The sequence below is a fragment of the Pyxicephalus adspersus genome, chromosome 2, assembly GCF_032062135.1.
Source record: "Pyxicephalus adspersus chromosome 2, UCB_Pads_2.0, whole genome shotgun sequence".
Taxonomy (NCBI): domain Eukaryota; kingdom Metazoa; phylum Chordata; class Amphibia; order Anura; family Pyxicephalidae; genus Pyxicephalus; species Pyxicephalus adspersus.
The window spans coordinates 115,702,822-115,729,663 of NC_092859.1; the positions used below are offsets into that span (position 1 = coordinate 115,702,822).

The following is a 26,842-nucleotide window of genomic DNA, read 5'->3' on the forward strand; positions in this document are numbered from 1 at the left end:
GTTTGATTTAAATTTGCAATGTGCTTTGCCTTGCATTTACAAGTGTTTAAATGTGATGCCTTGTGTTCTTTATAGAGGAAAAAAATGGAAATGTTGTTCTTCATGCACTTGAGGCCACTAGAGTGACATTGGCAGATTGGTGATCAAAGTGTCTCCTTAACATATGACACTGCAATTGGTAAAATATATTTTTTCACTTTTAAAATCTGATTGCTACTTTTAAAACACTCGATATATAAAAGAGAAATCATATTTCTTATGGTGGTGATCACTTCTGAGATCTCATACGTTTTCTTCTGCAAATGTGCCCCTTTAACTTGTCGCCTCAATGCTGGAATGCTCCTAATGGGACTTTTTGAGGGCATTTACTGTGTTTAAACTACTTTTCTCTTCCTCTTGTGTCTATAAGAAAGGAAGTAACTGCTCACAATATGATGATGACATAGAAAAAAGCCAGGATTTTAGTTTTCATCTACTTTATCTCAAATGATACTAAAGTCAAATACTTGAAGGTACTTGCAGAATCTTTTACACAAAAACAACTGCATTTTTTAAACCATACCCTTACAGAAAGCTTTCTGATGCCTAATTCTGTATTTACATATAAAGATAGTGCAACTCTGCAATTTGTTTTCTTTCTTTTTTCATAAGTAAGCACTACTGAGTTTATTTGAATGTCACCAGAAATCCAAAATATCTACTTATGAGATAAAGACACCCGTGGCCATGCTTTAAAAGCTAAGCAAATTAAAGTAAGATCTATATACTTTGACACAAGAACCACAGAAAGGGAAGTCAAATTTTAGAGCCACAAAATGAAAGAGAGGAACTGTGACAACAGGAAGTCGGCAAAGACGGAACAGTCAACCAACCACATATTATAAGAAACATAGCAGTTTTGACAGATCATTGAATACAACATATAGAAGAGAAAAACTTGCACTAAAAGACCAGGATACAACAGACCCTAGGAACGGTAAGAAAACAGTTACTCCTTAGGTTGGTAAAAATGTGGTCATGTATATATACTTGCCAATATATTTCAAAAAGATACATGCATGTTTCTACAGTAATAGGATGCACTGTACCCTTGGATCCTGTGTTTTGTATTTTTGGGTATTGGGATGATTATACTGCTACAGCACAGATAGTGGGGTGGAAGAATTGGGTAAATTTGTGCTTTCTGGTAGCTATTTGGGCTGTTATGGCTGGTTCGCTTCATTCTATGGTAGCCTCAGTAATACCTTCTTTGAAGACTTTTTCTATAGAGAAATGTTTGAAGCAGAAAATAGTGACAATAAATGTATCACAAGATTGCTCCAATGATAGAAAGCTTTTATTTCCTATGTTTTCAGTCCTATTGAGAATGCAGCTATCTTTCACAACTTAAAATAGTTCACCTAATCAAAATTTGTTCAAATAATACCTATAAGACCTTGCTTTTACAATTTTGTTCTATACGAATTGTAAACTCAATCTGGTTGTATTATATGCTGAATAATCTTTAATAAATGATGCCTAAACTGAGAGAAATACGGAGGCTGTCACTCGTGACCTCCTTCACATTTGATTGTCACATTTCAATTTCCTCCGTTTGTATTGCACAGAAATGTCAGCCTGGTAGCAATATGACTGTGCATCACATGAGGAGGAAATGGCTAACAACAGTAAAAACCTGTAGCTCTTTCTGTGAATTAAACTTACTTCTAAGACGTTTGTTTTTGATGTTAAAAATGGTAAAAACATGGAAAATTTTAAATGTTTGCTCCTGTGTGTTTAGATTTCATCATCTGATCTCTAAGAAGATCTAAAGCAGGAAAAGACAACTTGCTTGACGCAGTAGAAGCTTTTCCTGCTTTGCAGTGTGTAAACTGAACATTAATCTGCCTTAGCATTTTGTAAGGAAATAGAGTAAAACTATTATTAGTATCATAACAGTATTATTGCCCTACTTTTTATGTAGAAAAGAGAAATATTATCATTATCCAATATTTATATATCGCTGACATATTATGCAGCACTTTACAAAGTCCATAGTCGTGTCACTGCTTGTCCTTCAAAGGGCCCTTACAATCTAATGTCCCTACCATAGTCATATGTCATTACCACAGTCTATGGTAATTTTTAAGGGGGGGGGGGGGGGCTTTTCCTCTAGCTTAATATATTTGGATGTGGGAGGAAATCAGAGTACCCGAAGGAAACCCACACAAACACAGGGAGAACCTGTGAACTCCATGCAGATAGTGTCCTGGCTGAGATTCGAACCTGGCATCTGCCACTGCAAAGAGGATTAACTATCTACCAAATCAAATATAACAATGTTCCTGTTTTTAATATTTGTTATATTTTAATGCTAAAAAACATGATTTAAAGGGCAATAAATATAAAACCAGACACCTTATTATTATACTTGATGTCTTGAGCTTCCTAACTAATGGCCAAGACTTATGGTCTTGCTTCTCTTCCTTAGAATGTCACTCAGGATAAGGCCAACACAGAGGAGCTCCAATTTTGGCTGTTGTGAAGGTATAGCAAAGTTGAAGCCTGTCTGAATGTCAGTGCATCTGAAGACTCCCTGTGCGATCAGCTAGGTTTATTGTTTGACCAGTCTCCAATCATTGCCTTGGGTTTCCAAGGACCTTGATCCATCATATGATATATTTCCTTTTTGGTGGTGTAATTTTGCCATACAGTCTTCAGAAGTTGGCTCTGTATTATATTGGGAAGAAGGGATGTAGCACAGGGAAAATCCAAGCTAGGATTCTCTAAATGAGGCTTATCTAAAGCTGTATACAGTACAAGTAAATGGTGACCGGAAAACAGGTAATTTGAACAGGAAAACTTTCTTCCCTGTTGCAATAACTTAGTGGACAAATTTACTTTTCTTTTAAAAGTTCCCTACCCCTCCCTAAGCCCACCATGGTGCTAGCTTATCGCCATAGCTGATGGTGGCCTGATATATTGGTTTTATCTGAAGTGGCACAATCTAGTTAGGCTCACCCCACAACAATGCAATAACTTCAATTAGACCTTAATAGGACGCACCCATACCCATAGAGCAGTAGTAGAGCTGGAGTTAAAAAACATTTATGCCTTATCATCGGTCTTCCACTGTTATACAGACTCTTCTGCTGTGCTGAAAATGCATACTGACTATAAATGCAATGGTATACTGACTATATTAAATGCAGTAGGTATAAAATTGTTACTATATTGTTAAAATTGTCTATTTATGTGTCCTGAAAATACAAAATACACATGCAATTTTGGTATCTTACATGCTTACATAGATTCCATGCTGACTAAAGGAAATGACAATCTTTCCACTTCCTCCTGCAGCATAAATAAAAGCATTTTATGATGTCAGCTTACTGTATGAGGACCATAATAATGCAGAGGCCTGTTACATACTAACATTATTAGATGCATCCAATCATAATAAAATCATTGCACTCTGCATAAAACAATCAATATTTTTTACATTTGAAAAAACATGCTTTACGTACTATAACTGTAAAACAGGTGATTGCTGACATGGATTCACCAACTTTCAACTACTATGAAGTTGTACAAAGGGCAATACTCACGATGACTAACAGAAAAAACTATTATCTGGTTTTATCTTATACCTGACTTTATTGCCTTTATGACCCCTCCTAACATTGTAAGACCTCTCGTACACATAATCATGGGTTGTGAGGATGGGAGATGTGAAACCCATTTTCCCTCTGTTGAAAAAAAAATAATTTATAGGTTGTCCCCTGGACAGGAAGCGAGGGGAAATCTCTGTAAAAGCAACAAAGACCGCAAAGACAGAAATATAAATTGGTATGAGAGTATGAATATTAGAATACTAAAACCCCTGTTAGTTTTTAATTATTTGTTTCTCTGTTGCAGAACGTCCTCCTGCTTGGTAAAAGGTTGTTTTCAGCAAAGGAATTGAGGGGAAACAGTGAACATTAACAATAACGAACATTAAAAATGTATTTTAAATACTTGTCTCTCATATACTCAAAACTAGAAGAAGGGTTTTGGCTGGAGTTCCGCCCTAAGTTTATTTTAGGGGAGGTGAAGTTACACTTTTAGTACTTCCCAACTAATTTTGAATCATATGGTCTCATATATCATATACAATGTGTGTATTGAAAGTATATTGTTGCTGAATGAGATTCACCTATCTGAGTCAGTAAAGTCTCCATGTTATGTGTGCTTTTACAACAGATGTGGAAGGCAGCCGTGGGACACAATGTTTCAATAAATACGACCGAAGGTGGAGATGACTGGGAAACTGATCCAGACTTTGTTGTAAGTCAAACGCCATGAACATATTATTACAGCCAATAGATTTGTCATCTTTAAAGTGGTAAACCATTATTGGAAACCTAGACTGTTGCAAACCAGCTTTAGTAATAGCATTTTGATTGAATAGGGCAGACTAGAAGGGGTCACACTCCTGTATTTTTTTCCTTAACCCCAACCACCCCCACTGTAACCTCCCTTTGTAGTCTAGGCCGCATTCCCCCCCCCCCCCCCCCCCCCCCAAAGAAAACAAAAAACCTCCCCAATGAAGCCCCTTGTCATTACAGATGTTATCTTAGTACCTTTTGTGTGTGTTATAATGCCTGACAACATTTATCATTGTATGTTATTTAAAAATAGGATTAAGGTGTTTATAAGGTTTTTGGTAAACAGCATCATTCTATTTTGTTGTGCTGATAGGAATATTGAATAGATGTTTACATGCTACTTTTAAAGCTATATGTTGTATTGAATTGTACCTTCCTTAGAATGACATCAGTGAAGAAGAACAAAGGTGGGGGGCAAAGACCATTCAAGGATCTGGCCGTCCTCAGCATATAGAGTAAGTTCTCTTCTTTGTATGTACAATTGAACAGAATGTCAAGTTTCCTATAAAAGATGCCAGTCATGAGAAATATATGGAGACAGGCATTGCTGATCTCTCCTGAAAATGTTAGTTTTGGGGCTGCCATGCTGAGCCTCTCACTTTTTTTGACAAGCTGAAATAATGTGCTTATGGAGACTTCAACATTTTTTATGGCTTGTTCTAATTAAATAACCTACTGAAGGATCAGAGTGCCAGCCAGGCAACTAGAATGTTCAACAATGTCATCTACTCATCACATATCCCATGGGAGGGCTATTTAAAAAAATAATATAGTAATTGAGCGTCTAATTAACAGAAATTTTTGATACCCTTTATCTTATCAGATATGCAGATATTATTCTGTCTCCAGCTGTCATTAGCAGTTAAAATATTTATGACATTTATTACATTATTATCTACGGCAAAGCTTGTCCTGTTAAAATTATTTAGGCTGGCCTTATTCTGAAATTTCTAGTTGCTGTCTGTTTCTAAATTCATCATTTTATAGGAATTTATAACAAAAATGTGGCAAGCAAACTCAGGGTGAAATCAGAATTCCTGATCTGCATATTTGTTCAGAGCTAAGAGATTATTAAAACATTGGTTCAGCATGATGGCAATGAAGCAGCAGTGGCAGCCTCCATGACCTTTGTATGTATTTTCATAGGAAGGGAATCCAGTTGGAGGTAATTCCCATTGCATGCTGGAAAGAGATTCTACCTCTCAGGTGTGCTAGAAATGTGTATGCTTTATAGGAAGTGCTGGAACCACAGCATGGGGAATCGAAGTGTAGGCCGAACTGCTAAAGTATAGAATCCTTGTGATGGCAGACTAAAGCTGTTTATGACTTTGAAATACTTATGAGATAGAAAAAATGTATAGACAGTAAAAACCATTTTATCCTTAAGTATCAATCAGTTAAGAAGCAATGTATCTAAAGAGCATGAGCAGCTGAAGAAGAAGGAGTTACAGGAAGGTCCAAAGGCTTCATATGGCTATGGAGGACAATTTGGAACAGAAAGAGACAGGATGGACAAGGTGAGTCGGTATTCCTGATGTAAAACTCCAGTCCCATGTTTTTTCCCAGTTTTTGCTATGCTGTGTTGGGTTTACATCCTTGACCAGGTCCTTATGGTTTTGTCAGGTTAGGATAGTTTCCTCACTCTTCTTGTTCCAATGACAGCTAAGATTTGGTCAGTTGTGGAGGGATATTCAAGTAGTAACACTCGTTCTAGTAAAGACTGCTATTCTCCATAATTTTGGAGAGATTTCCTGCCACTTCTTCCCGGTGACAGAAAAGAAAACGTTCTAAATGACATATTAGTCAGTAGGTACCAGTAGATATGTGCTACATAAACTGCTTTGTGTATGGTCATCATGCATTTTACACCCGGATATAAAAAGGTTTCAACTTTGGTTCGAGGACAAGGCTGTGTTAAAATGTTAAGGGATAGACTAGAAAGGCTATCATACAAATCTATTTTTGTTGGTACAGAGAAACTTGTTGAAGTGTTTCTATACAGTACCTTTTTTAGTTTTGGACGCATGTCAGGCATTGGGACTCTATTAGAGAAATTTTACCTTCTTTTAGGAAGTACCTTACCACATGTCAGTTGTAAAATGTACAATAATACAAAGCTGGCCTAGGTTCCAGCATTTCCATTCTTTAGGTAATCCTTGTACTAGACAAGAAGTGAAGGAATTTCTCCAATCGAGCCTCAGGTTGCAGAAACCCAAATAACAATGTCTGTAAAGGTTATTTATCCAGGTCATGGTGTAGATAATTCTCGTTAGTCATAATTACCGTGACTCAGTCTTGTAATGTTAAAGAAATTCTGTAATTTGTCTGAACCATTTCTTCACTTCTAATGAGTATCGGGAGAGTGGCCCTGACAGGAGTTCTGATATTTTATTGATTCCCACTGTATCCAAAGGAAAAAAAAATTTGGGCAGTAGAAACCCTTTATGTTTTTTTTTCTGCCATACAGATGTCTACTGTTTATAAAAAGACTGACCCACTGGTTTTATTATTGCATTATAAATGATTGTGCCAATTGAAGCCCTGCGTACAGAGACCTGTTAACAAAAAATATGTTGAACTCCAGTTTAGGAATTTGATCCCCAATGTTTTGCTGTCCATGTCTCCACTATGTAGATTCTCCTCTTCTCTTTGTCCCGGGGACCAAGTGATAAGAATATAAAATTGTGTCACCAGATCAATATATATCGGTAAAACCTCCAATGGGGACCAGGTGGCAATTGTTCAAGTAGGGAATTTTCCCTGCCTTTATACAGATTTGTGGGCCAGGCAGAACAGACCTAACCCTAATCTTTTTTTTAAAAGATTTTACACACAACTTACTTATTTTGTATATTTTAAAACATGTATTGAGCCTATTGTACACAGATTGGGAATGGGAGCATTGTGGAGTGTGGGAGGAACTGGACGGATGAAACTAGTGTATGTGCAAACTGGAAACATATACAGTTTGCTGATATTTCCTTCTATCTCTTTTCAAGAGCGCCCTGGGTCATGACTACAGAGCAGAACTGGAAAAACACTCCTCACAGACTGATGCTGCTAAAGGCTTTGGGGGCAAATATGGAGTGCAAAAGGAGAGATGTGATAAGGTGGGTGTATGTTCGAGACAACCTGGTGTCTTTCCATGGTGAGCACAGCTGATCCTTCTTGTCCTAGCCAATAAGAAATCGTCACTTTTTTATCTATGCAAACAATGCAAACTGAAATCTGATTGGGAACTGAAGAATATTACACTCTCTAGAACTCCCTTGCTGTTTTGTTGTATAATTCTTATATCAAGTTCTGCAAACATATATATTATAAACTTGCCTTGTTCAAATTTTGCTTGTTTATTTTAGTCTGCTGTAGGATTTGATTATAAAGGTCAGACTGAACAACATTCTTCTCAACAAGGTGAGTTACATCTCATGTTATACATTTATGTTCTGCAGAAAGTCTCTAGGCTCTAATGACATTCCCTGGTGGGAATCAATTACTTCCATTAAAAAACATGGACCTAGATGACTCCCACCAGGGAATGTTTGAGGGAATATCTGTTTTATAAATAGTCATGTATGAGAATGTTAATATGGGGATCTGTCAATGAAATGACCTGTATAGAATACATGAACTAAACACCACCAACGGGGGGTAGACTGAAGGCAAAAGTGTAAATCAAAGTAAAGGACGAAAAATTGGGTCTGACTTGCTAGGTTGTGGACTGCAGTGATCCTGACCCTGATTTACCAAAGTTTGAAGTCAGGTGAGGATCACCCAGGTGTGAAGGAGTAGGTATAATTACTTAAATTATTATTATTATTATTATTATTAAACAGGATTTATATAGCGCCAACATATTACGCAGCGCTGTACATTAAATAGGGACTCCCCTGAACATAATTAGATGGCTGACATGCATATCAGTGTCCTCATTTCACACTTTAGTACACTTTGTTTCATTTTGCCTCATGTCACAATTTTGTAGTTCAACTCAAATTCCTTTTACATTACCCCATACTTTAGTAATTCAGGGTGAGGATCTCCAAGTCCTTAAGTAGTTAACTTTTTTAGTGGCCTGTAATTTAATGTGGCAAGTATTACCTATTAGAAGTACCAAACTCCCTTTTTATTCTTTATTTATTAACAAGACTGGCAAGTATTCAGATGACTGATATGTTATTGTGTTTTAGTGATATAGGTTGGTATAATAAATCAAAGGAAACTAATATTAGGAGCAACTTAGTCAACCTAGCTTTTGCTGAGGGGAACCTGAAGGTAGAATAGTGTTTAATGTTTAAAAAAGTTCTTTGATCCCTTTTCAAAGACTACATAGGCCTATTCTTGCTATCCCTATGACATAAATACCCATTTCATCTCTTGGCTATGATTAGATTTTTGTCATGTATTTACATTTTTTAAGTAGTTTTTATGCATTTTATATTATTGGAATACTTTTTATTTAACTTATGGTCTTTAAAATGTATGAAAATACCATCCAAACAAAGCCTAGTTCATCCACTAAAATAAGAAATGTGTCACTTTTGTATCTCAGCCATTTGGTAGAATGTAAAAATGCCTCTGACACCTAGAATCACATCATATTTTCGTGTGTAAGATTTTACTTCCTAATTTAGACCAAAAAATTCAATGTATGTCGTATATTAAACCTAATTGAGTAATACAATGTTTTGGGAGTTCAAAAAAAAAATTCTTAGTAATAAAATCAGTAAACAAGTCATAATAATAAAATACAGCATGTCTTAATAAATTGACCCATTGACAGTATTAAGCGTGTGTGTAATACATAAAAAAGTGAATGACAGAGACGGAAATGTTATTATTTGTATAAATATAATTTGTAATATTATCTCTCTGTACAGACTATGCCAAAGGTTTTGGAGGGAGGTATGGAGTTCAGAAAGATCGGGTGGACAAGGTAATATGTGTATATAGTACAATAATGTTTACTGAAGGGGAAGGTAATTGATTAGTAATAGAGAAAAGACAGCTGTGTGCTATGAAGTCCTTAATGAAATTATATGTACAGAGAAATCCCAAGATAAGAAAAGTAAATATAAAGAAGCAGATAACAGGATACATTTTAATACAATAATAATAATTATAATCTTATGTAATCAGAGGTATTCTAGAATTATTTGCAAAGTTAGACTTCATAAACACAATGTATTAATTGATCTTTAACTTTTAAACACTAAACTGTTTCATTCATAACATTGTACAATACATATTACAAGCTTCTGATGCTTTTAATAAAGCCTTTTTAAGCTTAATTCACAATTAGAAAGTTATCAACATAGTCAATGTATTACTGCACAATATGCAGGAGTTTAATAAGTCACTTCATTTTCTTTCCTCTGCATTAACCTTTTTTTGTCAGCACTAAAGGGAACCAAAAGTAGCATTTTCTACAGGAAATGTAAAGCAAGCATTCTGCTAACCCTAATATGTTTTGAGTCAAATGACTGGAAAAAATGTGGTCAGCTATGCACATGTACAGCTCAGTATACAACTGAAGCTTGTCCGGGTCCAGGCCTATCAGGATTGATGAAGACTGGAACCCAGACAAAGACCAAATGGGGGACAACGATACAGCACATTAGCTGATATATAAGAACAAATGATGAATAAGGAACGTGGCATATTTAGCGTATTTGATACTCAGATTTGTACTATACAACTGTACTATATTTTACAATTGTTTTAATTTATAATACTGAAAGTAAACCTATGAGGATATTGTCCAGAAAATGCCCCTGTACACTGGTGTTCAGTGAGAGAAGGACGTCCTTACATTAGTTGGCAGACCTTCCTATAATATTGGAATACCGCTTATGTTAGTGGTCACTGGTAAGAGTGTCCCTTTTACAGATAGATAAGGTTCATTGGTGTCAGTGATTACCTGTCTACAATGGGGCAGAACTTCAGATGAATGAGTGAGTATGAATTACCAACCTGTTGCTTTTTCTTGGACAAAGCAAAGGTTTGCTGACATCTAATATTTAAACACAAGAAGCCTTTTTTTCTGTTGCTTATACCTTTATATAACTCTCTAAATTGTCGTGTATATTTTTAAAAACCCTACTAGATTGTAAGCTCTTCAGGGCAGGGTCCTCACCTCCTGTATCACTGTCTGTATTAGTCTGTCATTTGAACCCCTATTAAATGTACACTGCGTAATATGTTGGCGCTATATAAATCATTTTTATTAAAATTATTAATATTATAATAACAATATTATTATTAAATAGTAAAAGAAAGTAGCCACTGTTGCCCTTTGACAGTTGAATATTTATTTCTGTTATCTAACATACATCAGACACATGATAGAATGTTTAGTAGATAGTATAGGCAGCAGAAACTGTGTTTATTGAATCATCTTGTAGTGTTCATGAGTTAACTTTGTATAAAAAGTAATAGTGGTCATTGGTTCCCTTTTCCTTCCAATATAATGAAATGAAATGATGTGGAAAGAGCATGTATTTTTTCTAGAAAAACTGAGCCACAGGCTAAATATCATGACCTCATGATGGAGTATACAATGAAAGGCAGCCATTTTGATGATGAACATAAGAATTTCCCTACAGAATATTTCCTAGACCTGGAAATAATATGAAAAAATGGAATAAAGTATGTTACTGTATGTCCTCTCAGGATTCAGTGCATTTACAGCTCTGTGTTTTTCAGTCTGCACTAGGATATGACTACAAAGCTCAGGTGGAACAACACTCATCTCAGCAAGGTGAGCAGATGGAATTAACGTTTACAGTATAAAACCTGCAAATTTATGGGCATGGCAGACTGAAATTAAAGTGTATCTGAACCCAACAACATGAATTTGTTATGTTACTATAAAGTATTTATATATCACAGAGCGTTATAGCATCACTATTCAAAATAGTAACTGTTCCTGCAATGGATCACTCTACTACTCACATGTTCCTAACATAGTCATGTCTACCTACCAGTGTATTGTAAAGAGGAACCACACACAAATACACACAAATATATGTTTGATATTCTTTACCACCTAATAATTTTTCACTAATTTTCCAACAAACATGATGGAGAAATGCAATAAAAATGTGAGTTCTGCAAACAGTATATTCCCAACCTCTACCTAAATACCCATTCTTCACTAAGGGGAACATTTCGAGCACGTAGTAAAAGCAAATCATTAGCTATTACTCACATCCAGTAAACACCGAGCATGATGTGTTCACTTTCCGAATTATGTGTCTTGCAACTTCCTCTATCTTTGCTTCCTGTATAACCATACACACTTACACAGCAAGTATAAATCTGAGGACTGTGCTGACATTTTTCTTTAAATTAAACTTGTTGTATTTGAAAGACAACAAGGATACTGCAGTGGATATGTTTAAAAATGTATCCTAGTGTCACAAGCAGGGGTTCTTAGATCACTATATCACTAACATGCAATTGCTCAGCCTTAGGCTGTAATCAGACTGGCAATGAGGTTGCAGTGCAGCTACCACTTCCTAAAGCCAGTGAACTGCTGCTTCCAGTAGCTTCTACCCATGGCAGCCCTATAAAGAAAGAATGGAGGCAGCAGGGTGGGGTTTAGTACCGCTCACTGCTGCCCACTGTTAAACGTTTTTTCTTTAAGAACCAGCACTGCTGTGCAAGTGCCAGCCGCCAGGAGGCATGTAGGATAATTTGATTCCGAGGTGAACCTAGCCTTAATAAAAAAAAATATGGAGAAGTGGAGAAGCACAGGTATGATCTTTGTATCTGAAAGCTTCATTTTCAGTCTGTACTGTAGTGTATCTTTCATTTATACCTGTGCAGATTGCAGCCTAACCGATAGACCAGGGGTGTCCAAACTTTTTGCAAAGAGGGCCAGATTTGGTGAGGTGAAAATGTGTGGGGGCCAACCATTCAGCCTGACATTCATTGAACCATTAACATTAGGAATTAGTGTGGGCCTGGTCTGCGCGGGTCCCGCACAGCACACGCCCACCAGGGTGACGTGGGGGATTCCCTGTGCACGGAGTTCGGTGTCAGTGCGGGCTCTGTGCAGAGCACATTCTTGGATTCCCGCACAGCACACGCCCACTATAATGGCGTAGGGGATTCCCTGTGCACACACTCCTCCTCCTGGGGACTCCTGTCCTGCTGATTATGCCCACTCAACTCTAATGGAATATAAAATAGCTTTTTTGAACGAGTGCATTTTATACAGTGGTCAACAGTGCTGGCAGGCCACAAATTATTGATTAGATGACAGAGGCTGCGGGCCGGTGGAAATTTAAACACAGGCCGCAATTGGACCCCGGGCCGGACATGCCTGCGGTAGACAATGGAGGAACAGTAAGAGGATAGTGTATGTGGATTGTAGACTGAAACATTCACCAGCAGTTTCTCTAAAGTACAAACAGAATCGTAATTATGTATTTTCTAATGACATCATCAGTTATTTTCATGTTATTCTCTTTATTTATTTCCCTTCATGATTTACTTGTGACCTTTAGATTATTCAAAAGGATTTGGAGGTAAATTTGGTGTGCAACAAGACAGGCAAGATAAAGCAGCTCATGGCTGGAGCCACAAGGAGGAAGTACAACCACATCAATCTCAGACAGGTATGTAGACCACTGTATGGCATTAGCCCATTATAGGTACACATCCATGATTCTATGATCTTCATACATCTACACAAGACTAAGTATTCTGAGTAATCAAGAATCTGCTTTTCTCATGACTGGATAAGGTAAATAGTAAGCAATAGGAAAATATTTTTTTCAGGGAAGACTCTTAACTTTTTTTTTAAATCAAGCTCAATGTGAACACACATAAAGGATTGGGTCAGTCTCTGCAGCATCAGGAGTTCTTCTGCAACTACCATACTAATGTTCTGATGTGATATTTACAAACGTACTTATAGCCAAAGTCCAGCAAAGCATTCTCTTTAGGACCATGGAAAAAATAACTTAAGTTTGATTGGAGTCATTTTGAATAAGTTGCCTTAACACAACATATGCTAACATGCCAAAGTTACAATCCGGTAACACAATGCTTTGCAGTTGGAAGATGTGAAGAAAAGTTTTGGATAGAGTGGGGAAAGTTTTCTTTTTCAGCTCTTTACTGTTGTCTGTGTCCCCACTGGAGGTATTTCTCCTCACCTGCCCAGTTACTGTGTGTTCAGCATAATAGGATATGAGAATAAACATTTGCAGCTGAAACACAGGAGAAAAAAACTTTAGAATCTAAAGTTGGATTAGTTTCTTGGTGTAACGATACGTCCCTGTAGAATATTTTGTCTTTGAGCTCTCTAACACAGAGGGGACTTTAGGGTCACCTATAGTGAAACAGATAGGTTGGGGTAAAGCAAAAGCTCCATGTCCAAGAGGGTTTATTTCTTCATAGAAATCCTGAGATAAACTAATACATTTTGAGGTCTATGACATCATTGAGGCTTAAGTGCTGATTTATATAAAAAGATGAACCTACGACTTAATGTGTCAGTTCGGTCTTTACAATCAAACACAATAACTCACTCTTAACAAAAAAAGTCACCAGCCAATCTACAATACTCTCCAGATGTACTAAACTGAACCCAGTAATACCAGGTCTGGATAAATTTATCGGTCTGATCCGTTCCAGCTGTCATCATGTCTTCCATATGGTAAACATCTGCCACCCTCCTAAGCCAGTGCCCAAGGGATGGCGGTTTGTCATACTTCCACATTTCAGGAATGCATGCCTTTTGTGGCATTCGAGAGATGTTGTACTAAATAGTTTTTGTATGCCTTTTTCAATATATCAGAGACATGAAGTAATGCCAAAGCTGGTTTATCTTTAATATTAGGATCTGTGAGCTTATGGACAAGGTCTGCCACCGTAGACCAGTAAGTAGACAAAGAAGGGTACTTCCAAAAAATATGCAATAACGTATCAAGAGCCGATCCACATATCCAGCAGATATTGTCAGTATGGGGATAGATCTTAGCCAAATAGTTTTGGACTTCTTAACCTTTAGTGCGACACTTGTTTTCCCCACTTCATTCGGCAATATATATATATTTTTTCTAACCTTTCCTTACTCTTAAAATGAAAAAGGTATCTTGGCTGATACTAGGTTTTAATTTAGTTGTCATCTCATATTGTTTTATTCTGATCACCTTTTCATATTTTATACATGGCAGATATATTTTAGTAAATTATATATGTTTCTGTTTGTTATTGCATTTAGAATTCTATTTATATTTGTTACATTTATCTTGGCTCTAACAGATCATTCTCAGGGTTTCGGTGGAAAATTTGGTGTGCAGAAAGACAGACAAGATAAATCAGCTCACAGCTGGAGCCATAAGGAGCAAATACAGCCCCATGAATCTCAGACAGGTAACATCCAGACCCAACTGATCAGGGTGTTGGCATGGTACACCTATCCAATAGTCAATATGATAATATTTATTTGTGAATTTTAATACTGTATTATTATGCTACTATACCACACTATGCTTGTGATTGGTGGCCTCATAAACTCTCATAAAAATGTAGTATATTAGAAAAAAAAAATCAAACTTGTGTTATGTTGTTTATGTTCCAAGTATTCTAATGGATGGTTTACATTACCCAACATTAGGGCATCATCAAACTTCTTCAAACCTAAAACCCATTGTGTTTGCTAAAGGTTAACATGTCTGGGAAGCTGTCATTAAATGAAATACCTGGGCTCCCATTCCAAAATCTGGTTGTCAAGCTTTTACCCTTTAGGTTTACATCTAAGTCATTGGGCCAGAACAAGCATGAAGGCACTTTTAGGTGCACATGTACAAACACAGTATACAGAATCAGCATGCCAGCCAAGAAATTTTTACTCATTTTGTGAAAGAATAAAAGTGTATGTAAAACCAAAATATTTTTAATATCTTTATTGCGATTAGGTGGAAATAACATGTGCATAGTCCAAAACTACTAAAACATTTTTTAGTTTTGAATAGAGTAAGAAAGAGTTAAAAAATCAGGTTAATTATTTGTTGTTTATGCCTACTAGAAAGATTTCCCTTCACTTCCTTTCCTAAAGCCACAACAGAAAACTGGAGAAAAAACTCCAAAGCAAACAAACGGTTTATCCCAGGGAGTTGCCATGGGACCAGGTGTTTCTATTGGAGGATTTCCATTAAAGTGAACCTTTCTGGAAGATTATGGAAGCTTCCATTTTTTCACTGAAAGGAATGTTAATTGCCGCCTCCCCCCAGATCTCTGTATTACCTTTTATGTAGCCTACTTTTAGCTATATAAAAGGTTTTGTAGGAAGGAGAGGTGAATAAGCAAAAATATTACTATAAAATGTTACTTTAGTGATAGCTGGGAGTCTGCTGACTTCACATTTAGGAAAAGGGGGGGGGGGGGGGGGGTCCAGCAGCAGTCTTCCGACTTTTAGGAAAACTTTTACAGACTAATAATATCCAGATAATCTTATTGCAATATTTTTGCTGAATTTAATGCTCTGGGTACAGGATCTCTCTAGGTGCCCATTGTGTCACTTCAAAAAAACTTTATTAGAAACTTTATTACTAATTATGCAATTACTATACTAAATTTGTTTGTTAATGTGTTTGTGATTACTCAGATTATGCCAAAGGGTTTGGAGGGCGCTTTGGAGTACAGTCTGACCGTGTGGACAAGGTGGGAAAGTCACATTCCAGTAATGCCTGATAGAAGTTTACTTTGTGAAATTGTATCATTTCCAATAATTAATTGTATGTATAACCTGTGAGTCAGGAAATCTCCTAACAACAGTTGTGCTGTTTACCCCCTATGTTAATTGCACCCATAAAACAATACTTTATTTATATTTAAATATCATAAAGAGGATAGACTGACCAAGTGACTTTATTAAGGTGTGATAATAAAAAATCTACCAACCCTCAACCTATCAGCTAAGTGACTGTTGGGTAAATAGAAAGTTTGGTAATCCACTCTTTTTCAAGTGGCAGGAAGAAGAACAGTTTGTATATTGTTCTTGGATACTAATCTATTAAATGCAATGAGCTATCTGCTTTTTCCCCATTTACTTCAATTGATCACAGTGTTTGAGCAAAAAGTGATAGTACAGGGCAGTATTTCTCTCATCTTTTTAACATAAGGAAAACAACATGAAATAATGTTCGGATCTTCAGGGAACCTCTACTATAATCACTAGATCCACAGCTCAGTGTACATTAGAGTGGTGGTCATTTGGAAGAATACCTCCTACATTGGTGGCCAGTGGGAAGGATGTCACTCATACAGATAGACAAAAAGATCATTGGTATCTGATAAACTGACCTGAGAGTCACAAACTCCTGATTGCTCAAGGAACCCCTAGAATCATCTGGAGGAACCCTGGTTGAGAAACACTGGTATAGGGTATAGGCAAATGGGAAACCCGTTATGAGAGAAGCATTGTGACTACCATTGCTGACCTTCTCCTATAAATGCTCTTTGCTTGTCTGTCATGCTGACCCTCTTGCTTCATTACTTTTAGTCCCTTTAACAAATATGCAAGTTATGACCTTCTTGGCATATTTGGTCCAAATAAAGAAAATATTACCACAGATGTTCTAGACAACTAGTATTTTCGGAAGGAGGTCTTTAACAATTTTAACAGTCAAGGGCGGACTCTTTTACGAACATCTTAACATGCAGGCCTTGTAATAACCTTCATTTTATAATTACTATATCCACAGTTCACAGTATTAGTGTGGTGATCAGTAGGAAGAATGCCACTTACATTGCTGTCCAATGCAAAGTAAGTCACACTTATAGGTAGCCAAAAAGTGGTAACTGACTTGAGAGGGCCAAATTTCTCATGGGTCAAGGAATCCATAACGAGGGGGAACCCCTAACATAGCTCAATGAACCCTGGATCGAAACCTCTCGTCTAGGGTCATCCAGTGGAATAAAAGCAGTTCCCTACAATGTTAACAGGGTCCTTCCATGTAGGCTATATCTTTGCAAGGAACGAATGTATATACCCAAACAGGCCATACTTTGCCATGTTCCAATACTTGTGTCTATTGTGTTGTGTTATTTTCATTTTATTTTCAGTCTTCCCTATATACCCAATACCCCTTGTTACTGTCTAGATGTTTGGCATTTATTGAACAGGGTATATGTACCTTTTTATGTGTTTTGTCTCTACAGTCTGCCGCAGGGTTTGGTGACATTGAATCACCAAGTTCTGTATACCAGAAAACACAACCCCTGGAAGCCAGTAAGTGTCTGGAATTTGACTATGTGTATCGAAATAAACCAGGAGCTATGGATATTAATATTAGCAAGTACGATAAACAAATTGCTTCTAGTGTTTGGTAAGGTTCTTATAGATCCAGGTCACAATAAAGCTAACAGTGGTTACTTACATTCAGCTGGACCCGTTCTTTAATAATGGAAATGTTTAACAGTTTATCCAAGCCACTAGTTCAGTTCTGAAATTTTCTTGATCTACTTTGGAACTTCCTGAAACTTACCTCCCTATTACAGTTACATAGGTAACACAGGTAAAATGTAGATTGTCCAAACATAGGAAGGGAAGTGTGGAAATTGTGAACCACCTTGGTCTAGTAAAATAATCTCATCCCTTCCTGTTTATAAGCCAGCATACACATTAGTATGTTAATTTACAGTCTGAGTGTGAATTTGGTCAAATCACAGAGGTAGAGATGTTAGATGGTGATATATGTCATAGACACATGGAGTTGAAGGCCCCATCCCTGTTTAGAGATCCAGTTTGACATAGATTGCCTCTTTTATGCTTCTAAGTAACTAGTTGTCTTTATGTCCTTGGGTTGTGGGAAAAATGATCCTGACTTAGTCCTGTCTCAAATTTCCCAGAACTTTATGCAAATGTACCACCAAATACCTAATATTTTATAAAATTGATGTTTCTGTAATATTTTTAAGATTTTTTTTTAAATGTTACTTTTTTTTTTTTTAAAGTGGATGTGTAACTGGATTAAACGTAAAATTGTGGGCTGCTGATAAAAAAAATTATAGTAGTGTAGTATTTTTTACAGTGGAAATCCTTATAAAATTATATCATTTGTTTAAGTGACAAGTGGTGCTAGGAATCTAAGATCACGTTTTGAAAACATGGCCAAGACAGCAGAGGAAGAAAACGAAAAGAAAGCAGAAGAAGAGAAAGCACGGCGACTGAAGAAAGAGAAGATGGAAAGAGAGGGACAAGTAAAAAAAGAGGTGAGACATTAATACAATTTCGGCTTATTATAACAGTCAGGATAAAAATGAGAAACTTAGGAAATGTCAGGATATGCATTTTGGGAATTTATCCTTTTCAAATTCTAGCTAGCTAGACCAAAAGGTTTCCAACTTCAGCTACCAGCTGATACATCTGAAAACAATGGCTATGTAGCATTTTGGGTAAAAAAAAAAAAAAACAAAGGAAAAGAAAATAAAGATTAAAGTTAACCTGTTAATATGGGGCAAATAAAAGGTTACCTTAGTTTACCCCCTTACCTTTCCTAATTTCCCCACTGTTCTGCTAGGGTGCAAGCGACAAAAAATAACACCTACTAGTTCTTGATAAGATACAGGGTCCTCTCCTCCTGTATCACTGTCTGTATTAGTCTGTCATTTGCAATCCCTATTTAATGTACAGCGGTGCGTAATATGTTGGCGCTATATAAATCCTGTTTATTAATAATAATAATAATAATAATAATACAAGTATTGATAAGCATGTGACTCATTTACCCCTTACCCACGTCAGCACTAGTTGCCTCCTGATTAGACCAGTGCTTTCACATGGAGCCTGATTTATTAAAGCTCTCCAAGGCTTTAGAAGATAGACTATCATGGGAGAATCTGAATGATCCAGCAAACCTGAAATGGATGTGGTCCAGGATTTAAAGCAGTTGCCAGCTAATAGCAAAATATATTTGAGAAATCCATTCCAGGTTTGCTGGATCACCCAAGTTCCCCCATGATAGTCTATCTTCTCCAGTCTTAGGGAACTTTAATAAATTAGGTCCATGGAGTTGAGGAAGGAGTCAATAGTCCTGTGTGATTTCTGAGTTGCTCTGAAGTTTGCACAAGGTCTTTAACAATCAATCTCTCAACCAGTCACTCCCTACTATGTAACAATAGCATTAGATCTGCAAATATCCACTAATATATATCTGTTAACCACATCTAGGCAGGTTTGTAAACTGTTCTCTTTGTTGTAGGTTCAAGTTAATGTAGACACTGATGTGTCTCAGAGGCAACCAGTTTCAGTTCCAGCTCCAGTTCCAACTCCACGTGTTTATGCAGTGACTTCAAAACCTGAAGAAGAGGAAGTAAATACATTTCCATAACTTTTACCAAGGCTGTCCTACTCCAGTCCTATGCACACATGTTTAATTTTTCCAATAACAAACAACAGTTATTTTATTAGGTTTTGGTTCACAAAATCAAAAAATGATTGTTTATGTGAAGATCCTGGTCTCATTGTGGCCATTGAGGACAGAAGTTGGACAGCCCTGGACAATAATATTAAACATGGGATCTTCCACATTCTATTATTATACCATGCACATGTTCTCTTAGCTATTACAGGATCCTGACTATGGGGAACCTCCAATGGTGCCTCCCAAACTACCAATGATGATGGCTCCTGTGCCCCCTGTGGATGAATCGGGCTTTGAAGAAGAAACATATGAAGATATCATTGTTCCCCCACCTATCACTGAAGATGAATATGAAGCTATTCCAGATCCCCTACAGAGGGAGGAGGAAGAAGATGGTGGTGAGGATTATGAATGTATCACAGAACCACAAGATGATAAAGAGGAAGGACTGTATGAAGAATTACCAAAGGAAGGTCAGTAGAATATTCACAATGAATCAATACAGTAGCTATATATATATATATATATATATATATATATATATATATAAATCATGTTACAATAAATGTTAAACAATACTAAGCTATGTACATTAGCCTAAGACCTAACACTCCTAAAGCCACATACACACGTGCAATTCTTGTCGTTGAAAAGGATCTTTCACAATCCTTTCCCACGATAAGGACTGCACGATGCATGAACGAGTGCTGTACATACAGCACCATTCTGCTCTATGGAGAGGGGAGGGGGAGAGGGACGGAGCGGCACCCTGCTTCCCTCCTTCCCGTGCATTAGGATCGCTCGTCTTTCATCGTTTGTGGATCCGCCAGGACGGATCCACGAACGATGAACGAGGCGGGCTGTACACATGCCAGATTCTCACCCGATATCCGGCTGAAGCCGATTATCGGGCGAGAAAAAAAAATTTGATGTGTGTACGTAGCTATGACGAACAGTCATAAGAGAATGTTTCCAGTGACAGAAATCTGACATCTGTACAGTGCTATACTAATAAATTACAGCTTAGGATGATTTTCCTATTAATGTTTTCTACATTGATTACAAAATGTCAAAGCATAAAAAGTAAATGACAAGAAAATCAGTCACGTGATGGGCACCTGTAATAATCTAAATCTCCATTCTTGTCATTATAGCACAGCTTAAGCTCCTATCAAAGACCGCTCCTAGCAGAGTTTTATTATTCACTTGCAATTCCCTCCCTGTCACTGCAGAAGTGACAGCCTGGGTGTCAAAATTACTTAAAACAAAGATGTCTTCAGGATTACTTAAAAACATAGAAAACGTTCATTGAATTTTTTATCTAGACGTAAGACAATGTGCTGCATTGTAGCACATTTATTATAATGCATCTAAAAGGATTTTTAACGTAAAAGCTACAGGAAAATCAAACAAGAAGAGTGAATTCTGAATATGTCGGCCTTTACGTTTTTGCCACCCCTAAAATATTAATACCTACATCTCCTGGTACTCGAGCATGATGAATAGGTAACCTGCCTGAGAAAGTCTGCAATGACATAGAAGAACAAATGCCATGTATCTCCCATTTATTATTAGAAGGTCATTCAAGCATTCATACAAGCATATGTCATTCTACAATCATTTTATAGAAATAAGTCATACTTTAGAATCTTCAGTTCCATAATGAACAAATTCCTTTTTTTGTTGTTAAACAGGCACCAATGGGATCTCAGCTATTGCTATGTATGACTATGAAGCAGGTAGGCTGAAATGGATCTATTTTTATTCTCTGTTTAAATATCATTGGTGAGGTTGTCAAATGGAACATCGCTGACACAGTTAAACAATTTGGCTGAATTATTAAAAGAACAGTACCAAAGTGCAATTTGTTGCCATTAATACCCAATCAGGTTTCACTGATTTATTATTCTCTGGTTTTAGAATCACAAAAATGATCAAACACATAGCAACTCTTCTTTAAAGCACATCTCTGTACTTTATAAATGTGCAGTGTTAAAAACATATGTTTGTAAAATATAATGAAATCAAAAGGAAAAATCTAAAGAGATTATTAATGGACCTTCATGTCCCACATGGTTATGTCACAAGTATACGTTTGGTTCACAGAATTAATTCACAAATACATTCCTTTAAATGGAATATGGACTTTCTTTATTTTGATAAGGTTAAAAAATACTTCGATATAGCAAATATTAAAGACATAGTTTGTTTGTTCTACAATAAAAACCCTGACCCTTGTTCACTTTTATTTCACCTTGTTATGTTAAGTCTTTTAGTTGAAAAAAAACTTGTTTACACAGCCCAATAGCTGAAGCACAGATTAAATGCACAGCTGAATAAACCAGTAGAGTAACTCAGCCCTTATTCCTCCCCATTCTGCTTCCCTGCAGAGTTTCAATTGCAAAGAGACATTAAAAAGCAATACGCTGCTGTTTTTCTATCCCTTTCAAAAACAATTACCTTTACAAAATGTGTTGAATAACAGTACAGAAGAGAAAGCCAATTAACAACAGGGGAAAAAAACACAAAGTTACAAACATAATGAAAGAAAAAGTTTAATCAGTATTGTGGTATTTTTAAAGAATATAAAGACTTTTTTGTGGAAATAAAGAAATAGGAAAACATTTTGTACAACTTTTCAGCATAAGCATTAAATAAAAATGAACCGAACACCATTAGAGGTGCCCTTTGTTCAAGCGGGATATCAGCCAGATGGTTAGGAAAGTTTAGTGAAGACAAAGGATTATGGGTTGTTTTCTGGTATTATAAACAAGGTCAGTGATTTATGTGCTTATTGGATGAAAAAACGGAGCAGATATTAACACACAGAAACACAACAACACAATTTACACACTAGTATGTGACACAGATAATAATATTTGCACATAAAAAAGAATAAATGCAGGGCAGCTTTCATTATACAACTATTTGCAACATCTAAAATAGCAGGAAAAAAAGCAAAACTGTACTTGTAGACAACCAAAAACATTCCAGCTGTCAAAACAAAAAGCGTGCAAAGTGTTATAGTCTATAATAAATACTGTACAGTTTATTGTATGCCATAGCCAGGAGAAGGAGCCTGCTCTCTGCCACCATGCTGTGGTGTGTTCTCTGTGTGGAAGTAATAGACTCTCTGCAGAGGTCTGACACCTTCCCCTGCTAAGTCAAACCTATAAGTGTGCAATCAGCCAAGCCCATGCCCCTACTGATTGGAAGGCACTAGCTCTGACTTCACAGGTGTGTGTCTCAAGTCGGCAGTGAGACTACTGCTTCTACACAGTAGACAAGGAAACAACATGTACATGTTGGTCATTTGCATTTACATCTTATTTTATAATTTACAGGTGGAGATGATGAGATCTCATTTGAACCTCAGGATATCATCACAGACATTGAGATGATAGATGAGGGTTGGTGGACTGGAACCTGCAATGGGCGGCGAGGGCTCTTTCCTGCTACCTATGTGGAGCTTATGCAGTGATAATCTGAATTTGCAATTATACATAGCATGCAGTTTTCTGCTACATGAAAAAAGTTTGATGTCCTGCTTCTTTCTAGTTGTCCTTTTGGGACTGAAATATATATTGTAATATAGAACATTTAAACTTTGGTTTAAAGCCCAACTCCAGCCAGGAGTAGTTTTGAACACAGTGGGCCTGTTGTATTAAAACTCTTGAAAACTGGGGAAAATAGGAACCTGGAATGGAACTTGTCCGGGATTGAAAACATTTACAAACATAATAGCAAAAATAATTCCAGGTTTGATGGATTACTCAGGTTCACTCATAATAGTCTATCTTCTCCAGAACTTTGATAAATCACACCCAGTAGTGAGGTGAGGATAGAATTATGTTTTTATTTGCGGTCTGTGCCCTATTAGGGAGATTCCTCCATTTAATTGGAGATGGCACCAGTGGGGACAAACAATACAACAAAACATTTTCAATAAAATAAGTATAGTAAAAGAACTTCCTTCATAACTACTCCTGGTAATATTACTGCCCGTTTCTTCCTATCCCATAGACAACTGCTCAGCCCATATTTTGAGACAAATGAGGTGGTATCACCCCAACAGAACTCCTGACAACAATAACATCATTATTATTTCCAAATCTATCTGCAACCCAGAACAGAGTCTTGGCTGGAGTTAAGCTTTAGCCTGTCACTTCTTGTAATACAATTCTTGTGATCACTTCTATTGTTATCTACTTTGTAATTGTTAAACATTTTCTGCAATAAACATCCAAGAAACTTACAAATAAAATGCATTGTTTTTAAATGTAACACTTCTCTGCATGCTGTGGTTTCACCCGAGGACAGATTTCTGTTCATAAATTTTTATTGATGACAAAAAGTAGTGACAGTATCCACCGTGATTTTTTTTTCTATTTCACATCCTTATTCTATTAACCTACAAAAAATATGTCCAGTATAATTTACCATGACAGAGGATAGTAAAAATTGTCAAGGGTGCTTAAACATTTACAACATTTTATAATAATTTCTTTTTATTTGAAACGTACAAATGAGAGGTGCCTATTGTAGCAAGCACCCAACAGTGTTAATGTTAACCTAACACTTGTCACTTAATATAATACTACTTGGTATTAAAGCGTACCCATACTAAGAATTTTCACTTTACATAAAAGGGTAGAGAACCCCTTTATGTAGGGTAAAAATTCTGTTTTTTTTTTTTTGTTTTGTTTTTTTAGGTGCAACGCCCTTTTAAAAGAAAAAAAAGGTGCACCACTGGCCCCTAATTCTCGGCCGCCTAGGCGGTCGAGAATGAATGAGAGCGCAAAGCCACCCGGGATACCTACGTCAGGCATCCCGGGAGGCTCTTGGGTGCTCCTTTTACGCATGCCTGAGCATGGGTCAGGTGATGTAGGATGAAGAACCAGGAAGAGAAGAAGAGGATGGTGGCGCCCAGAGCGCCGTCTCTGCGACAGATGTTGGGGCCCGATGCAAGACACCAATGGAATGATTGGAATGCCCTGCGGGATTGAAGGTAAGTGTGTTTTTGGTTCTTTTCTTCATTTTTGAGTATAGTTCCTCTTTAACAAAAATATAAAGTTTATAAAATAAAAGGCATTCATACACAGAATACACTAATCTTGATATTAGTCTTTCAGAACACTCTGGTGGAGAATCAGTCACATGGATCTGGAATCTTTTCTGCTGGAGAATGTTTCAGTGAATGTCAGCTTTTACTTCTTTATAAATAGCTATTCAACAACTGTAATAGATATTCTGTATGATAATAGCCATGTAAGATAAGCTAAGGGTCAAGGTGGACCTGCATTGAGAAAAGAACTGTGCAGCAGATGGCACCTGTGATCCCAATTGCCATTACTACAGCTTTTTTTTTATTAATAACACTAACTGTTCTGAAAAATGATGACCCTTGGCCTGTCTTGCATTTGACTTGCTTCCAATGGTTTTGCCTTCCTATAGACTTGAATGAGAATACAAAATCTGTTTAAGTTCTGGGATTTTGTATCATCATGGTGAAATTCACAGAGGGTGAGTTAATCTCAGCACAATAATTATGTTAAAGTATGCCTAAAATTATGTCCACAAGAAGTCCATTTAGCCAATATGTCTAGGTAAATTTTTCAAGTGTCTAAAAATCAATTTGTACTTTTGATTTATGGAAGAATGTCATTGATTCATAATATCACATGTTCTAATTTGTCCTAAGAACTGTTATGACTTGCTCTATCTTTAGCTGTGTGGTTATGTTGCATAGTTAAAAAGAAAATACAATGTGCATAGCTGGCATGGCTAGATCTGTGCATGACCTAGGTCCACAAAGGCTTTATTATTTCATTATTATTTTAATAATAATAATAATACTTAATAATATAGTATTATTGCATTATAATAATAAATAATAACATGTCATTAATATTGAATATTATATATATAGTTAATATTATTATTATTCATAATCATAATAATAATAGTAACATATTACAGGTTGTCTATACATTTTTCTGCCTTAACTTACTAGTAGCGCCACTGTCAAGAGCCCGTTTCTGTTGTTAAAAATGTTCCATCCTATGGAAAAACCTGTGTCACTACCCTGCTGATGATACTACTCGGTGCCTGAGTCACCAATCATTTAGTAGGCTGGGGTGCTGTCACGTCAGGAGAGGTATCTGGAAATATGTCTGCAGTGTGCAAAACAGGATTCTCAGGAAGAGCTAATTTCAGTACAGACTCTTTGTGGAAGAAGCAGGTGAACAAATAGAGATTATTGGGGCTATTACTGAGTTGAAGGATTAAATTATACTCATACATGCACCAAAATAATCAGCACAGGTATAGCTCTGCAGGCAACAACATAGCACTGGACTGCAGTAATACCTTTTGCAAGTTTTGCAATAGACCCGTAATTGAATTATTGCCTAGGCAGCAGAATAGAATGTATGGCACTCTTGTAATTGTGGCAATGGGTGGGTAACACTCTAGCATTTGTGACAATGTATAGGAATCAAAATTGAAGAAGACATTGGCAGATCTGACAGTAAGTGGCTGACTTGACGCTCAAAGGCTAAAACTTTGGTTATGCGATAATAAATTAACATTTTCAGACCTTTGTTATGGTTTTACCTACAAGGACATCCATCCATTTGGTGTGCATTGAATATTAAATTGTCAGCTAAGAGATGGTGTTCAATAGTGTGGGTGTTCGAATTCAGGTTGTCCTTATATTCAACCCAAATATGGCTCTTCGAATTAGGATAGACCCCACCCGAAAAAAAAAATTGATTCTCCGGCAAAAATTCGAATAAAAAAAAAAAATGTAAAAAATGTGTTAAAAAAAATAAAAATTAATGTTAAATTAGTTTATTGAGTGTTTGTGTTTATTTAATTATTTTTTTTTTTTACAGGTTATCCTACAATAACATGATTATCTCTTACTCTGTAACACACTTTCCAGCACAGTAATATTATAATACATTTGTTACATTTTTCTTTTATCCACTGTAAAAAATTGTAACAAATGTATAATTTTACTGTGCTGGAAAAGGTGTTACAGAGTAAGAGATA

The 26,842-nt window shown here is 36.5% G+C and overlaps 1 protein-coding gene across 2 annotated transcripts; it reads left to right on the plus strand.

Annotated features, from left to right (window-relative positions):
• Window positions 1-834: 834 nt before the first annotated feature.
• Window positions 835-24,050, plus strand: LOC140324261 (src substrate cortactin-like). 2 transcript variants are annotated; one of them, XM_072401997.1, is made up of 18 exons: window positions 915-976; window positions 2,471-2,526; window positions 4,222-4,305; window positions 4,788-4,861; window positions 5,794-5,923; window positions 7,406-7,516; window positions 7,766-7,820; window positions 9,287-9,342; window positions 11,112-11,166; window positions 12,920-13,030; window positions 14,682-14,792; window positions 16,027-16,082; window positions 17,583-17,652; window positions 18,490-18,635; window positions 19,625-19,735; window positions 19,986-20,259; window positions 21,481-21,525; window positions 23,131-24,050. In XM_072401997.1, exons 3-18 carry the CDS (start codon window positions 4,222-4,224, stop codon window positions 23,265-23,267), a joined length of 1,626 nt encoding a protein of 541 aa, XP_072258098.1. In that variant the 5' UTR covers window positions 915-976; window positions 2,471-2,526; the 3' UTR covers window positions 23,268-24,050. The 2 variants fall into 2 exon arrangements, with proteins under 2 accessions (XP_072258097.1, XP_072258098.1); XM_072401996.1 differs by lacking the exon at window positions 2,471-2,526 and having other exon boundaries at window positions 835-976.
• Window positions 24,051-26,842: the final 2,792 nt, after the last annotated feature.

Excerpts from the sequence above, each read along its gene's own strand:
- LOC140324261 (XM_072401996.1), top strand. The coding sequence starts at position 4,222 with ATGTGGAAGGCAGCCGTGGGACACAATGTTTCAATAAATACGACCGAA. Across the intron at positions 4,306-4,787 it reads AAACTGATCCAGACTTTGTT|AATGACATCAGTGAAGAAGA; the intron begins GTAAGTCAAACG and ends TACCTTCCTTAG. Across the intron at positions 4,862-5,793 it reads GGCCGTCCTCAGCATATAGA|TATCAATCAGTTAAGAAGCA; the intron begins GTAAGTTCTCTT and ends TTTATCCTTAAG.